This window comes from Sarcophilus harrisii, chromosome 2 (genome assembly GCF_902635505.1).
Source record: "Sarcophilus harrisii chromosome 2, mSarHar1.11, whole genome shotgun sequence".
Taxonomy (NCBI): Eukaryota; Metazoa; Chordata; class Mammalia; order Dasyuromorphia; family Dasyuridae; genus Sarcophilus; species Sarcophilus harrisii.
In genome coordinates, this window is record NC_045427.1 from 509,338 (window position 1) to 524,802 (window position 15,465).

The 15,465-nt window shown below is 62.7% G+C and overlaps 1 protein-coding gene across 6 annotated transcripts; it reads right to left on the reverse strand.

The window, feature by feature from the left end:
• Nucleotides 1-3,101: 3,101 nt before the first annotated feature.
• Nucleotides 3,102-14,869, reverse strand: EVA1A (eva-1 homolog A, regulator of programmed cell death). 6 transcript variants are annotated; one of them, XM_031949553.1, is made up of 7 exons: nt 14,338-14,869; nt 13,866-14,029; nt 12,631-12,933; nt 10,180-10,344; nt 8,373-8,518; nt 3,476-3,874; nt 3,102-3,177 (listed from the first exon to the last, which is right to left on the reverse strand). In XM_031949553.1, the coding sequence occupies exons 5-6, from the start codon at nt 8,491-8,493 to the stop codon at nt 3,477-3,479; spliced, it is 519 nt and encodes a 172-aa protein (XP_031805413.1). In that variant the 5' UTR covers nt 8,494-8,518; nt 10,180-10,344; nt 12,631-12,933; nt 13,866-14,029; nt 14,338-14,869; the 3' UTR covers nt 3,102-3,177; nt 3,476. The 6 variants fall into 6 exon arrangements, with proteins under 6 accessions (XP_031805413.1, XP_031805411.1, XP_031805410.1 ...); XM_031949551.1 differs by lacking the exon at nt 3,102-3,177 and adding an exon at nt 9,811-10,036 and having other exon boundaries at nt 3,456-3,874; XM_031949550.1 differs by lacking the exon at nt 3,102-3,177 and having other exon boundaries at nt 3,456-3,874.
• Between the last annotated feature and the right edge of the window lie 596 nt (nt 14,870-15,465).

Genomic DNA, 15,465 nt, shown 5'->3' on the forward strand with positions numbered 1-15,465 from the left:
AAAAGAAGGCTCTGTTGCAAGTCAGAAACGAGTCAGACTGAGAGCCCGGAAGGGCAGCTGAGGAAGCCAGACTAAAATGCCCACGATCTCCACGGCTGGCTGGGGGTGGCTGGCCGGGTCTGCACCACAAAAAGGCCAGCGGGCCTGAGCTCTACAACCCCAGCCGCCTGAAGGGAATGATCAGCCTTGGGATGGACTGGCCAATGGCCCCTGAGAGGCTAGGCTGAGAGCAGCCCCGAGAAGGGGCAGAGCCCGGACACCCAGGGACATTCCCAGAGAACACCGGCTGCTCTTCAGAGGTGCGAAGGGTTCTGAGCATGCAGGTTCCCCGAGCACACACTTACGCGTTCTGCCCCTTGCCTCCCCTCCACGCACATTCCCCATGGGTCTGCTGCTGTCAGCGTGGACCCTGGAGGAGAGGGCAGAGCTTCGCGCTCTTTCGTACTGCCCGCTCTTTGGTAAAATGTCTTCTGCTTGGTTGAGTGTATGTCACACATCCCTGGGGGCTGATGAGCTGCATTTTGAGAGGGTCCTGAGCTCTCAAAAGCAGGAACCCTTATGGGGGAAGGGGAATCGGGTGCTACATATGCCACCCTTGCTTGCTAACATCTGTCTGCAGACGTGACGTTCTGAACTGAAAACAATTATTTCTGATTTCTGAATCCAATCCAATCAACCACAGTTGATAAGCATCTGCTCTGAGTAAGCCAGAGGGGATAAAAAGACAAAATGACCCCGCAGTTGTCCTCAAGGAGCTTGCATTCTACTGGGGGCTGTGGCACCCAGACAAGTCACTGTAAGATAGGGTAGATAGAAGTAAGGAGATGTCAGAAAAAGTGCTCCTGGAAAATCAGAGAACGCACTTCCCCCCAGGGTGGGGTCTAACAGAACAGAGAGCCTCAAACCATCCCTTATTCCAGACACCAGGACCCTCCCTACTTCCCTCAGAGAAAAAAAGATCCTTCTGTCTTGGAACCTCTGGCCACTGACCCCTCCCATATGCAACGCTAGGAATCTGTGTCCCATATCTGGCTGGATAGCCCCAAGATGGAGCGGACTCCCACACTTAATCACGTGGCACTGGCTTGGGCAGAAATGTCACTGAGAAGACAGGGGAACCTGCTGAAGAAAGTTTGGGGGGTTGCTCTACAACAAGCAGGAGCACAGGGGAAGGAGGAGGAGAAAGAAGAGGAAAAGCAGAAAAGGAAAAGGGAGGAAAAGGAAAAAAGGCAAGAAGATGGAAAATGGAGGGGGAGAGGAGGAGGGACACCCCTTCCCCAGTGGGCGATCTTTCTGCCATGAGCCTTTAGCCTGGGGATTCTTCAGTGCAGGAGCTCAACCACTTTGCTTCGGGAGGGACTGAGGGAAGAGAAGGGTGTCTTTCCCTAGGGATACAGGGGATACTGTATGTGAAGGGATGGGGTAAGAAAGGGTGGAGTACCGCTTCCCAGCCATAGCCCCCATGTCCTTTTAAATAAATACAAAGCCTTTCTTGGCTAATTCTGATTGTTTTTTTAATAAAATATATAAAACAATGTGCATTTGTATTCATGGGAAAACTATCCTGGAACTAAGGCACAGAGGCTGACAGGCTGGCCCAGGGCATCCTCAAATATCTGTGTATTCACAGATGTTTTCTCCCTCTTCTGTCTCTGTCTCTGTCTCTGTCTGTCTCTGTCTCTGTCTCTCTTCCTCTCTGTCTCTCTCTCTGTCTCTCTGTCTCTCTCTCTCTCTCTGTCTCCTCTCTCTCTGCTCTCTCTCTCTCTCTCTCTCTCTCTCTCTCTCTCTCTCTCACACACACACACACACACACACACACACACACACACACACACACCCCTCCTAACTTATATTTAAACCAAAACTTGGGATTTGCTCTTTGAGGTTAACATTCAATGACCATCGAAAGCCTTCAGAAGTGAGAAAAGAGCCAGCACTGGAGGCCTCCAGACCTGAGACCGAAGTCCCAAAGTTGAGGGAGTACCGGGACGAGGAGGGGGCATCTCTGGTCCTGAGAAAGAAGTCTTCCAAGGGGGGTCCACAGCACCATTCCCCGCATCTCCTTATCGCAGGGCGCCCAGGGGCTCCCCAGCAGGAGGCTCTGGGGCGGGGCCCAAGGGCCGGGTGACGTCCATCTCAGATGGCACCCATCACTCTGCCTGGGCACAAGAGCAGGGGCTGGAGTGGGGAGCCAAGGTGAGGGACTGGAGCCAGGCCCGCTCACCCACTATACCCTGAAGAGGGGCCGTGGAGGAGAGAGAATTGGGAGGCAGAGCCATCAGCCCCTTCTCCCGCCCCTTGGGTCCCAATGCCTAGGGGTCACAAGCAGGAAGCCCGCGGGGCCCCTCCGGAGGGTAGAGGCTGAGGGCGCAGGAGATCCACTTCCCCAGCGGGAGCAGAGGCCGGGCCAGGCTAGCACCTGGGACAGAGGCCAGCTTTCAGGCCCGTCTCTGGGCCCCTCCCCCACCCCCCTGCCAGTGGTCCGCCGGCTCTCCCCGCGCCCCCCTCAGTAGTAGCTGTTCAGGCTGCGGGTGGCCGGGCCGGGGCCGTCGGGCTGCCCGTTCCGCCGGCTCTCCCCGGCCCCCCTCAGTAGTAGCTGTTCAGGCTGCGGGTGGCTGGCCGGCTGTCGCAGGGAGTTCTGCTGGCCTCCCGGCCCCAGTAGTAGCTGTCAGGCTGCGGTGCTGGCCGCGCGCCGGCCGGGCAGGGAGTTCGCTGGCTCTCCCGGCCCCTCAGTAGAGGGTTCAGGCTGGGTGCGGGGCGGCGGGCTGCGGGCAGGGAGTTCCTCCGGCCTCCCCGGCCCCAGTAGTGCTCAGGCTGCGGGTGGCTGGGTGCCGAGGCAAGGAGTTCCGCTGCCTCCCTGGCGCCCCCAGTAGTAGAGGTTCAGGCTGCGGGTGGCCGGGCCGGGGCCGTCGGGCAGGGAGTTCCGCCGGCTCTCCCCGGCCCCCCTCAGTAGTAGCGGTTCAGGCTGCGGGTAAGGGCCGCCGCGGGCTGCCTGTCCGCTGCCTCCCCGGCCCCCTCAGAGTAGAGGTTCAGGCGGGGTGTCAGGGGGGGCCGTCGGGCAGGGAGTTCCGCCGGCTCTCCCCGGCCCCCCTCAGTAGTAGCGGTTCAGGCTGCGGGTGTCGGGGCGGGGGCGGGGCCGTCGGGCAGGGAGTTCCTCCGGCTCTCCCCGCGCCCCCCCTCAGTAGTAGCGCAGGGAGTTCCGCCGGCTCTCCCCGGCCCCCCTCAGTAGTAGCGGTTCAGGCTGCGGGTGGCCGGGCCGGGGCCGTCGGGCTGCCCGTTCCGCCGGCTCTCCCCGGCCCCCCTCAGTAGTAGAGGTTCAGGCTGCGGGTGTCGGGGCGGGGGCCGGGCCGGGGCCGTCGGGCAGGGAGTTCCGCCGGCTCTCCCCGCGCCCCACCTCAGCAGTAGCTGTTCAGGCTGCGGGTGGCCGGGCCGGGGCCGTCGGGCTGCCCGTTCCTCCGGCTCTCCCCGCGCCCCCCTCAGTAGTAGCGGTTCAGGCTGCGGGTGGCCGGGCCGGGGCCGTCGGGCTGCCCGTTCAGCCAGATCTCGCGGATGATGCGCTCCCTCTCCTCCAGCCGCTGCGCCCGCTCCAGCTCCTCGGCCGACGTGAACACGTTCCTGTGGGGCGGCCGCTCGAAGAGCCAGGGCCTGCGCGCGGAGCCGGCCGAGGAGCAGCCGTCGCCGCTGTCGCCGCTGTCCTCGCTGTCGCTGGCGCTGAGGTCGCAGCTGCCGCCGCGGCGCCCGGCCGGGCCCTTCTTCCCGCGCCGCGGCCGGCAGTCGGCGCGGCAGGACACGGTCAGCACCAAGGCGGCCAGCGTGAGCACGAGCCCCACGCACACGCCGGACACGAAGCACAGGGCCGCGCGCTCAGGGTGCTCTGCAAGAGGAGGGACGCGTCAGAGGCTGGGACGGTGCGCCTGGCTCACCCCGGGCAGCGCGGCGGGGGCAGCCCTCACTGCTCCCACCCCCTCAGCCCGGAATTTCTTTATATTCCAAGACCCAGCTGGCCCCCAAGCCTGGGGCGGGGGGGGGGGGGGGGGGAGGAGCCCCTGTCTTTGGATCTGCGCTTCTCACCGCAGGAGGGCCAGAAGCTCCTCAAGCAAAGGGGAAGCTTCCAGCCTCCCTGCGGAGCTTCTTTATTCATGTCCAGGTAGTTAAGCACCGGGGTGGGCGCCGTGGGAAACCAGGGCCCGGACCCTGCTTGCTCAGGAGACCCAGCTCTGGCTCGGTGGACACCCCCAGAAGGAGAGCAGCGACAGCCGGAGCCAGGGAGAAAGCTGGGGGGGAAGGGGCTGCAGCCTGGGGGGCCTGGAAGGAGGCCAGGGAGGGAGCCCCAGGCAATGACCCCCTCTCCCTTCCTCCTCCTCCTCTCGCTCCTTTCACTTTTGAGGAGGGAGCGATAAAAGGAGAAAAGAATAAGGGGGCGGGGCATGGGGGGGGGATGGACCATTAGCAACTGTGATTATGAAAAGATTAGGAAAATTATGAGAAGACTTTTGCAGTGAGTTGCTCTGATGAAGGCCTCCTCAAATGTAGGAAACTGAGGGAAACATCCCCAAGAACAATAGGAGCCGGTCCTTCCGTTCCTCTTCCTAGAGGGGTGCCCATGCAAGCAGCTGGCAGATTTATGGAAAACCCACAGTGTAATCTTCCTGGAAATCTGGGGGGGGGCTCCAAAGTGGCACCCTGCTCCCTAGACTAGACAGCAAAGATTCCCCGCAGCAGGGAGGGTTTCAGTGAATTAAGGACATGAGGGAGTCTGGGGAGAGGCTCCATGACCTGTGCTCAGACCCCAGTCTGTGTGACCCTGGGCCAGACCCCAACCTCTCTGTGTTCTAGGTAACCCCTGAAATATGTGCAGCCCCTGCCCATCTGCACCAGAAAGGGAGTAATCAATAAAGCCCAAAGGAGCAAAGAGAGCTTGCAAAAAACCAAAACAGGCCAGCCTGTCACAGATGTGAGACTCAGAACCGTGTCAAGGAGCGCACTCAGAGCCAGGCTGTGCACAAAGGCCGGATCTGCCCTGCAGGAGGGGTGGGCTGCCCCTGGGGAGGCTGAAAAGCTGACCAAAGGGGTCCCTCCCTGGGAGGAAACGCTGCATTGGGGCAGAGGGACTGATCCAAGCTCAGTGAGAAGGAACTCCCTGCACGGGCAATCCACTCTCCTCTCAGAGTAGCGGCTGGGCTTCTAAGGGCCAGCGGCATCCACTTAGAAGGGAGGTGACTGCGGGCTGCATCCAGTAGTCCTCCCCCTCAGGGGCTGCAGCCAGTAGTCCTCCCCCTTAGGGGCTTCAGCCAGTGGTCCTCCCCCTCAGGGGCTGCAGCCAGTGGTCCTCCCCCTCAGGGGCTGCAGCCAGTAGTCCTCCCCCTTAGGGGCTTCAGCCAGTGGTCCTCCCCCTCAGGGGCTGCAGCCAGTGGTCCTCCCCCTCAGGGGCGCATTTAGGGTTAGGGTTAGAGTCGGGAGGCGGGAGGCATTTAGGGTTAGGGTTAGGGTTAGGGTTAGAGTCGGGAGTCGGGAGTCGGGAGGCAGAGTCGGGAGGCAGAGAAATGCCAGTGGTCCTCCCCCTCACCGGCCTTTCTTAGCTTCTCCTGCCACGAAGGGATGCTTCCTCAGACTACACAGCCTCAGAGGCCCCTTCCAACTCACTGGCTCTGGCTCTATTTGGGTCCCTCCAAACACCTCTTGGACGGCAATTCAGAGGCTTGATGCTGTGGCAGGGAGTGGAGGGAAGCCTCTGGCCTGGTGAACCCAAGGGGACCAGGGCTCTCCTGTGATGTCCGGCCGCAGCAGCTGAGAGCCTTTTCCCCTAGGACGGCGCTTGGGTGGCTGTAGACCTATAGGAGCTCCAGGCCCCGATTACTTTGAGCACAACCCAACCCCTCCCTGGGCAGAGCCAAGAGCCGAAAGGTATAAAGGAGGCCCATTGCTCCTGGCTCAATCTCTCCACTAGAGGGCTCTCCCCACCGGCCATGCTGGGTCCCCCTGGAGCCAGAGCCCAGGACCAAGGTCCTTGTTAAGCCTTGGTGGCCAGAACTTGACCAGCACTCCAGACTGGCCTGAGAGGGACCCTCCCCTCCTTCCCGAGCCCTGTGCCTCTCTAAATGCAGCTGATCATCCGTGGACTTACCAAAAATGGTTTAAAAAACGAGAAAAAATACTGAGCAGAAGAGACAATGCAGATGAAACGATTTAACCCTGAACTACTGGAAATCAAAAATGCGATGACCAACAGCACGGATGCCAAATGGCATGATTTTGTCAAGATTCACCAACTAAATCCGTCCCCACAGCGAGGAGACCAGAGGACCCCAGAAAGGACCTGAGTCATCAAACCCCCGCTTTATTTGCCATCCCGGAGGGAGACCCCGGTCAGACTATAACTCATCTGTAGAATCCCGAAAAGGGATCTGGACTGTTGCCCTTCTCATCGCACAGGCAAGAGGAAATCCTTGTTAAAGAAGGCTCAGCAAGACATTCAACTAAGCAAAGCCATCAGGAGCACATGGAAGGAAGAAATGGGGGAACGCAAACTAGAAGAAAATGGAAAAACCTGCAAAAATCGTTGGATCAAACTTTTCTCCATCAAAGATGGTAGTCCACTTGGACCCTCAGAGGGTCAATGATGAGCCTGTCTGCCTGCCTATCAATCACCTGTCTGCCTGCCCATCTGTCTGCCCACCTGCCTGCCCAACTATCTGCCCACCTGCCTGCCCATCTGTCTGCCCATCTGCCTGCCCATCTGTCTGCCCACGGCTAAGATCCAGCTCTGCCATTTCCCCGGGAAACGTGTCACTAGGGCAGTCGACGCTTGGCTCTTTCCTTGCCCAAATAAAAATAAACACTTGGCTCTGGGGAGTTTCCTGCCATCCCTGCCGGCTGGGGTGGCCCTTCGCCAAGCTGGGAGGGCAGCAGCCTGGCCCCTGGCCACAGACAGACTCACAGACTGCCCAGGTGGGGCAGAGGGGGAAGGGGGCTTGGCTGCTGCCCAGCCTCTGAGGGTTCCTTCCATGGAGACCCAGACTCGTCTGGGCCGGGCACACACGGGCCTACCGGGAGGCCCTTCCTGGAGCCCAGGACGAGGGCAGAGGCCCGCTGAGGCTGCCCGTTTCTCACCGGGTCGCATTGTGCTGGCTCGTCCCCCAGAATCACAGCCTTGCAGCCCTCATGTCCCAACTGAGGGTCCCCTGCCCAAGATGTGGTCCCCAGATTCTGACGGAAGCCCTGGGTGGGACCGCCTCCCAAGGCCGCCACTCCACACTGGGACATCCCTAATAGGGAGGTTTCCCCCAACTTCTGTGTCTCTGTGAATCCTCCCCGTCCCTCCAAGTCGGGCCGAGAGGCCAGGGAGACGAGGCTGAGCCCGTTTCCTGGTACTGGGCCTCCCGAGGAGGCCGAACCCCACCAGCTCCCCGAGTTCCACATCTGCCTGCTGCTCAGTTTGCTTTATAAAATACACTTTGTTCCCTTTTGGGTTCAGGTCCTGGAGGCCAGGCAGGGGCAAAGTCTGACACAAGACAAACAGAAGCAGCTGAGGGCACCTGAGGGGCAGTCCAGAGGCCAGCCCGGAGGAGGCAGAGACCAGGCCTGGGGCCGGGACTCCTCGCCGAGCCTCCTCCCAGCGCCTCTAGACACAGCCCAAGACAAAGTGTCTGCGACCAAGATCCATCAGTGAGTCCCAGGAACCCGGGCCTGGGCAAGCGGGGACCCAGCGGGTGCTGGCCAGGCCCTTAGAACTTCCTCGGGCTCGGTCCCTGCCTGTCAGGTGGGTCAGGGGATGACCGAGTGCCCATGGGCAGCTGCTGGCCCTGTGCCACAGCCCCTGTCCCCTGGGAGCTGGCCCCGCGCCACCAGGGACCGCTGCTGAGCACCTCTGAGGGGACAGGTGCACACAAAAGCCCGAGGGGTCTTCTCCTGCCTCAGCTCCCCAGCCTCCAGCCCTGACTGACCTCCTGTAGGGCCAGGTCCCGGCCACTGAAGTGCCCTCCCCTCAGGCCCCCGGCCAGGGTAGAGAGTACCCAAAGGTGCCTCAGTCCCCAGTCAGGGCGTCAGGGGCACTGGGGCAGGGCCCAAGGCCAGGCTGCAGGCTGGCATAGAAAGGGGCAGCCAAGCGTGGATCCTGCCCTGCTGAGACCCCCTGGGCTCCCCCCGGCACCCTGAGCTGACTCCCCCTGGCACTCCAAGCCGGCTCCCTACAGCCCCCTGAGGCAGCTCCCCCCTGGCACCCTGAGCTGACTCCCCCTGGCACTCCAAGCCAGCTCCCTACAGCCCCCCGAGGCAGCTTCCCCAGTGCCCTGAGCTGGCTCCCCCTGGCACCCTGAGGCAGCTCCCTACAGCCCCCTGAGCCGGCTCCCCTAGGCCCTCTGCTGGGCACCTACCACTGATGAAGGAGTAAGCCGCCAGCAGATTGCTGAGGAAGGCCATCTGCCCGGTGCCCCGGACGCCGGGCTCCATGCTGGGCTGTTGGCCGCTCACACCGGCCCTGGAAGTCTTGGGCATCCGCGGGCACCCAACGCCCAGTTCTCTGTTAGGAAGCACAAAGTCAAGGGGTGAGTCCTGGGGGCGCCCCACTAGCTCCCCGTCTTCAGCAGTCTCAAGGTCATTGGGGGCTCAGGGACTGCCAGTCCCATTGGACAAACGGAGAGACTGAGGCCCAAGCAGGGGCAGGCAGCGTGAAGCTCTGGGGGTTCTGGGGGCTCCTCCCTGGGGTCTCCAGCCCCCTGTGGCTCCTGCACCCCCTTCTCCCCCTCTCTGCCGCTTCTGCTCTTTCTCCTTCCTGCCAACGGCACTAAGACACACCCACACGGGCCGGCCCAGGAGGCCAACCTGTAACCGGAGACCGGCCGGACAACGCCTGGGGGCCGGGCTCTGTGGCCGGACTGCCCCGTCCAAGGGCCAGGCTGGGGGGCGGCTGCAGCCCAGGTACCCCCTCCCCCACTCTTGGTCTGCTGGCCTAGCTCCAGGCCTGCCTGCCCTTCCCCCAGAGACACATCCCCCCAATGGGGGCCCCAGCTTCCCTCTTTCCCAAGGACCCTGACCACACGGCAGCCTGAACTCTAGGGAGCCAGGCTGGGGGGCAAGGTCACAGTCGGGGGCCGGGCCAGGGGCTGCCACCTCCTGGCCCTGATGTATTGGAGGGCCTCCCTCCCTACGGTCAGCTGTTTTTGGGGGGTCTCATCTGGGAAGAGCACGGGGGGGGGGAACATGGCAGAGACGGCGCAGGGTGATGCAAGCACAGGAGTGAGGTGTTCACAAGACAAGTGCAGGCAAGGGCCAGATGCCCTGGCACACGGACTCCGCGGCTCTGCTGCCTCGGGCTGGGGGCCTCCACCACCTCGGGCCAGGGGCCTCCTCCATGGGGCCAGGGGTCTCTGTGGCTCCGCCACCTCGAGCCGGGGGCCTCCTCCATCTGGACAGCTCCAGTTTCTTTAACAGGGGCCTGACCAAGGCAGAGGATGGAGGCCGGGAGGCCCGGCCTCTGTTGGCAAAGGCAGTAGTTGTCTGGCTTTTTGACTGCTAAGCAGCCACTGGCCTTGGGCCCCCTTCAGCCCCAGACGGGCTGCCCAGAATCCTGCCATCTTGCCGCTTTGTCCCTAAGTGCTTAAACCCGGGCAGATTTTCCAGGGGTGACTTTCAGTCCACACCAAAGTCAGACTCTGTTCCTTGGGGTTCGGGGCGGGGGATTCTGACTCATGAGCCCATGCAGGCCCCCATCAAATCCTAACTGATAAACGTGCCGTGAGCCCCTGCCCCCCCCCCCAGGAACCTTGATCCAAGCCCCACACAAGCGTGTCCCCAGCAGCCCCCGCTGCAGACCTCCACACTGGTCCTGCCCATGTGACTTCCCTCCACCTTCTCTCTGAGGGGTGTCGGGGGCCCAGCCCGGACTCTGGCAGTGGCACCACGTCTCTCCACAGCTGCCCGGCAAAGGGCAGAACCGTGAGCTCATCGGCCGGCAAGAGGGTGCAGCCTGGCTGATGTCGGTCAGTCCGTCCGTCGTGGGGCGGCCGCCAAGCACTGGCCCCATCCCAGGCTCTCTGCCCTGCTGGGGGGTGGGGGTGGGGGCAGGAAGGAGGCAGGGGCTCCAGCAGCGGGGCCTGCCTCCAGCCCGAGGTCCAGCCTCCTCTCGGCCTCCCGGGCCCACCCACCCTGACCTGCTCTGAGGGCCCCTGAGCACCCACGTACCTTAGGCCCACTGTCTGCGGCTGGGCGGGGGTCCCGGGTCAGGGATGAGGACGTGGCCCGAGACGTTTCTCCCCAGGGGATGGAATGGGCTGAGCCATGGGGCCGCCCAGGAGCAAGGGGAGGTCAGGGGGAGCACCCAGAGAACCCGTGCTGGCGCCTGGGGATCTGGAAGGAAAGAGTGTGAGCTCAGTCAGGGGGTCCGGCAGGACGGGGGGAAGTGGGGTCTGTAGGCAGGGAGGGCGGAAGCGGGGTCTGCAGGCGGGGGGGGGGGAGGAGGGGGACTGCACCCCACACTGAGCAGAGATGCCCCAGACCTCTCAGTTCTCCCTCTCTGACCGCCCCCTCTCTCTCCTGGCTCCTCATCACCTCAGGCCCTCTAAGTCAAGCCGTGCAGCAGCCCAGTCCTGGGCATTCTGGGGCTTCTCCCCAGCTTCCCCTGGCAAGTCCCTCATTTCCCAAGGATTCAGCAACCATCTCTCTGCTGGTGATTCCTTTCCTGCCTCGGTCTCGCTGCCGACCTCCGGTCCCATGTCTCCAGACGGAGGTCCAGCAGACATCTGAACCTCAGCATGTCCAATACAGAGCTCGGGAACTTCCCCCAAATCCTTCCCCGGGGAACCAACATCTGCCTCCCAGTCCCCCCGATGAGGGACAGCCCCTCTCTGTCTCACCTCCGGTATGCAGTGGTAACAAGGCAGGTTATCTCACCTCCCGGGCTTTCCATCCCCTGCCCCCACCCCAGTGCAAACCCCTCACCCCTGGACTACAGAAATAGTTGGGGGGGGGGGAGGGGGTGGCACTTTCCTTCTTCCATCTGCCCCCTCAACTACTCGAGTGTTTCCCTAAAGTGTAAGTCTTAGATGGCACCACTCCCCCCGCTCAATCTGCTCCAGGGGCTTCCTTGGGCCTGCAGGGTCAAATCCAAAATGCTGCCCAGCAACTGGCGCCTCCAGCCCCCCATGGCCGGCTGCCCCGGAGCTATCCCCTGCTGCCCCATGGGCATCTCCACCTGCACATGCCCCAAAGAACGCATTTCCCTCGAGCCTCTTTCCAAAGGCCCCCGTTTCTGCCCTGAACACCCCAGGTTCAGGACTTGAGCATCCACTTAGATCCTCCTCTCCCTCACACTTGCCAAGCCTTGTCTCGGGCTCTCCCAGAGGGTCCCATTCTCTCCAATGACGTGATCCTGACCTCATGACCCCTCACTGGACTCCATCAGAGTTTGCAACCCTTGTTGCCCACCACGTGTCAGCAGCTCCTCAAGACTCCCCACAATCTGGCTCCCACCTCCCTGCCCGTCTCATGGCCAGCCCTGGGTCCCTGCCTCTCCTGCAGTTCTCCGGCACTCCATCCCGGGCCATGCCCCGTGTCTTCCTCTCCCCTCCCACCCCCCTTTCAGATTCGGATTATCCTTCAAGGCTCGGCTCTGGTGCGCCTCTGGTGCACCTCTGGGACTGAGCTTTCCCATCATCTCCCCTCCTTTGCCCCTTCCCCTTTGCCTCATTCTTAGCTGTATAATAATGGCCCAGCCCCGTCTCCAGGAGAGCACCCCCCAGACCCTAACCCTAAACGGGCTCCTGGCTCTTTGGGAGTCCTGTGCCTTTCTTTGTATTTCCAGGGTCCAGCCAGTGGGGGAGGGGTCCTTAATCAATGCTTCTGCCCTTCCCCTGTGGTCCAACTCTGGTCCCGAAAGGAACCCATCCACAGACCTGAGCCCGTCCCTGGCCTCTCTCTGGCAAGCGCTGCGGGAAGGGATGGGGGAGGAGCAGACCTGATGGGACCGGGAGAGGGACTCCTGGAGGAAGAGGAGGAAAGGGAGGAGGGGGAGAGCAGGGGAGCCGGTGGAGCAGGGGGAAGGAGAGGAGGGAGCAGGGAGGAGGGAGCAGGAGGAGAGCCGGCTGCCCCACTTCCGAAGCAGGGAGGGCCCAGGGGCTGGGCCGGGCCTTCCAGGAGAGAACCTTTGCCAAGTACTGGGAGCCGCCGGGCGGTCTCGGGAGGAGCGGACGCCGAGGGCCGGCCCGTGGGATGGGAAACTGGAGGCAGTGGGAGGGCCGCAGAGGAAGCTCCGCCAGGAGGCGGGAGACGCGAGCCGGGCAGGCGCTGGGCACCGGGAGGGCGGGCCTGCGGGAGGCGGGTCCGGGCGCCGGGGATGCCAGGGGTGGGCTGGGAGGAGGGGGCGGAAAGACCCGGCGAAGCAGGAGCGCGGGGGCCGGGCGGGCGGCCTGCGGGAACACGTCGGGCCGGCCCGGGCGGCCCGGGACAGGAGCCGCGGCTGCCCTGGGCACCCTGCCAAGAGCGTGTCGGGGCTGTGCCCACCCCTCCCCCGGTCCCAGCCCCCCGCCCCCGAGAAGACAGACTCGCAGACGGACGGGGACAGACGCTGGGTCTGGGACAGGGAGCTGCCCCTGCGTGGGGGGGCGGGGGGAGTGAGGCGGAGAAGCCCTCCCTTACCTGGCCGCCCGGGCCGCGGCGGGACTGCAGGACTGCCCCGGGCCTGGAGTCTCCGGACTTTCGGGGGTCCGGGCTGGCGGCGGGGACGCCTCGGGAGCCGGGCAGACGCGGGACCAAGCAGCCGAGGCGGCGGCGCCCGGGGTTCGCGGCCGAAGCCGAGGCGGGGAAGCAGGGCGAGAAGCCCCCCAAGGTCTCCCCGAGCCGGGCCCTCGCGAGCTCCGCTCTGCCCAGCCCGGCCGCCGCCACCCCTTCTCCTCCTTCCTCCCGGCCCGGGCTCCGCCGGGGCCCCGCACACACCGGCGTCTGCAGGAGGAAAAGGGTGTCTCATTTCCTTCAACCTCCAGTCACCCGGCCCCCCCTCCCCGCCCCAGGCCTGCCCCCCCTCCCGGGAAAGATTCCCCAGTGGGAGGGGGAAGGGAGGGGAGCCGCCCCCCGGAAGGCTGGGACCGCCCGCCCGACACCAAGTTCAAGCTCACCGAGCGAAGGAGGCGGGAGGAAGAGGAAACCCGAGAGAGGAGGGCGGGGGCGGAGGGGGCCCGACGGCCCGGGACAAGAGGTTGGGGCCGGACCGCCCCCGCCCCTCCGGCTCGGCTTGGCCGGGACCGCGGGGCGCGCGGGCCGGGCCGGACCCGGACAAAGGGAGAACGGACCCGGGCGCCCCGCCAGGCGAAGGAGGCGGCTGACCCTCAGCAGCGGCGCGGGGGGCTCCGGAGAGTGGGGGTCTCGTTCCTGGCCCGGGCCGGGAGGGCTTGGACCCGGGGAGAGCGAGACGCGGACTGACGGCCGGCACACAGACCCCCGGGCTGGGGACCAGGGTCCGGCCCCGGCCCAGCCCCAAGTTCTCGGCGCCGTCGCTTCCAAATTAGGCTTGGAGAGGCTTCCACCGGCAGCAGAGGGAGGGAGGTCCGGGGCGGCTTCCCGAGCAAGGGGGCACCGTTCTCAACGGCAGGCTCTTCAACCTGTCATTCAAGGCCTTTCCAATGGCAGCTCCTCAGCCCCCAGTAACCCTTCCTCAGGTTGCCACCCCCCCGTGTTTTCCCTCCCGGCCCAGTCAAGGTCCCTAAACTGCCTTTTCCGAGAAACCTCGATTTTTGATTCTGGCCCGGGCCGGCGCCCCCTCAGGCTGTCCCCTGGCCACCCATCCAGGGCAGCGTTACAGCTCCAGCTTCCAGACCTTTGTCCCAGGCTCCCCCCCCCCCCCCCCCCCCCCCCCCCCCCCCCCCACCCCCCCGCACCTGGAAGTTTACTTTTGCATCTCTGACTGGCTCCTTCAAGGCTCAGCGCAGCCTCCATGAAGCCCGCAGGGATTCAAGGAGCAGCTAGCTCCACTCCCTCCCCAAACTGACCGCATGCTTTCTGTTTCCTTTGGGTAACCCTCTGGGGCAGGAACTGTTTCATCCTGTGTGTGGCACAGAGTGGGGCACCCGGGCTGTAATACAGGTCCCAGGGCCCCCAGCGATCTACCCCCAAGCCTTTCCGGTAGAGCGTAATAATGTTTGTTTGTTCATAAATAAGTAACAGGCGCTGGTAATTGGAACAGGCTAGAGAACAAGAGGCGCCATAATGAAAAGACGTCAGCTCTCGCCTCCTGGACCCGGCGCTGCCAGAGACCCCCCGGGACTGGGGGCTGATGAAGCCCCTCTCAGACCCAAGCAGCCAAGCAGGACTGGCAGGCCTCCCTCCCCTCCCACAATGCACCTTGCCTACCTGATGGAGTTAGGGAGAGGGCCACAAAGCCGGTGATCCAACCCGAGGGATCTCTGTCTCTGGCTGGGGGGCAGCTGTCCTGGGCCCAGAGCTCCTCCTAGAGCCCTTCTCAACCTCTTGCTCCAGCCCTTTTCCTGTCCAGACTAAGCCATCCTCCCCCAAGAGCCTCCTCAGCCTTCCTTCCTCCGGGCTCCTCCTCTGCCCTCCAAGCCCCTCCAGGCTCCCTCCCCCCTTAAGAGCCTCCGCTTGTCCCGGATTGTTCCTCAGCGAGAAAAGATCCCCAACCCGACCTCCTGTCCCCCACCCAACCCCCCCCTTTCTGGCTTGTAGCATTTTGCTTAGTTGGTTTTTGTCCTGAACCTTCTGGACAGAGCCTGGTCCCTTGGCTTCCAGTGAGCTGCTGGCTTGACTCTCCCACCTTTCTGACCACTTTCTGCCACTGCTCCTTCCACCCAAAGGCCAGAGTGTCTGGCAGTATGTCTGTCTTTCCCTCCCTTCTCTCGCTGTCTCTTCCCTTCCTCCTCCTTCCCCCTCTCTCTCTCCTTCCCCCCTCCTCTTGTCTTCTTTCTCTTTTTCATCTCCTCTCTTGTCTCTGTCTCTCTCTCTGCCTGTCTCAGAATTTCTCTTTTTCTCTGTATCTCACCCTCTTGTCTCTTTCTCTCTTTCTCTGTATCTCCGTCTCTCTCTTTCTCTCTTTTTCTTTCTTCCTCTGCCTTTTTCTCTGTATCTTTCCCTCTGTCTCCTTTTCTCTTTCTCTCTTTTTCTCTGTATCTTTCTCTTTCTCTCTGTCTCTCTCTTTCTTTCTCTGTGTCTTTCTCTTTCTCTGTATCTTTCTTTTTCTCTGTAACTGTCTTTTTTCTCTGCATCTCTTTCTCTCTGTATTTCTCTTTGTCTCTTTTTCTCTGTATCCCTGTCTCTCTCTCTGTATCTCTTTCTGTCTCTCTCTCTTTTTCTCTGTATCTCTCTCTCTCTCCCTCCAACCCCCCCCCCCCGCCCATAACCAACTGCTTGTTAGACAAGTGGATCTGTCTTATAGACATTTTAAACTGAATAAGTCTAAAGTAGAATTAACTATCTTTTTCTGCAAACTCAGCCCTGCTCCAGCTTCTCCAGTGCTATGGAGGTGTA

Bases quoted from the DNA above. Each gene is read 5' to 3' on its own strand.
- EVA1A (XM_031949548.1), bottom strand. From the start codon at position 13,923: ATGGAGGCTGCGCTGAGCCTTGAAGGAGCCAGTCAGAGATGCAAAAGT. The intron at 12,934-13,865 runs GTGCGGGGGGGT...TTCCTCCTGCAG, and splicing joins ATGCAAAAGTAAACTTCCAG to ACGCCGGTGTGTGCGGGGCC. The intron at 10,345-12,630 runs GTAAGGGAGGGC...CTTTCCTTCCAG, and splicing joins GCCGCGGCCCGGGCGGCCAG to ATCCCCAGGCGCCAGCACGG.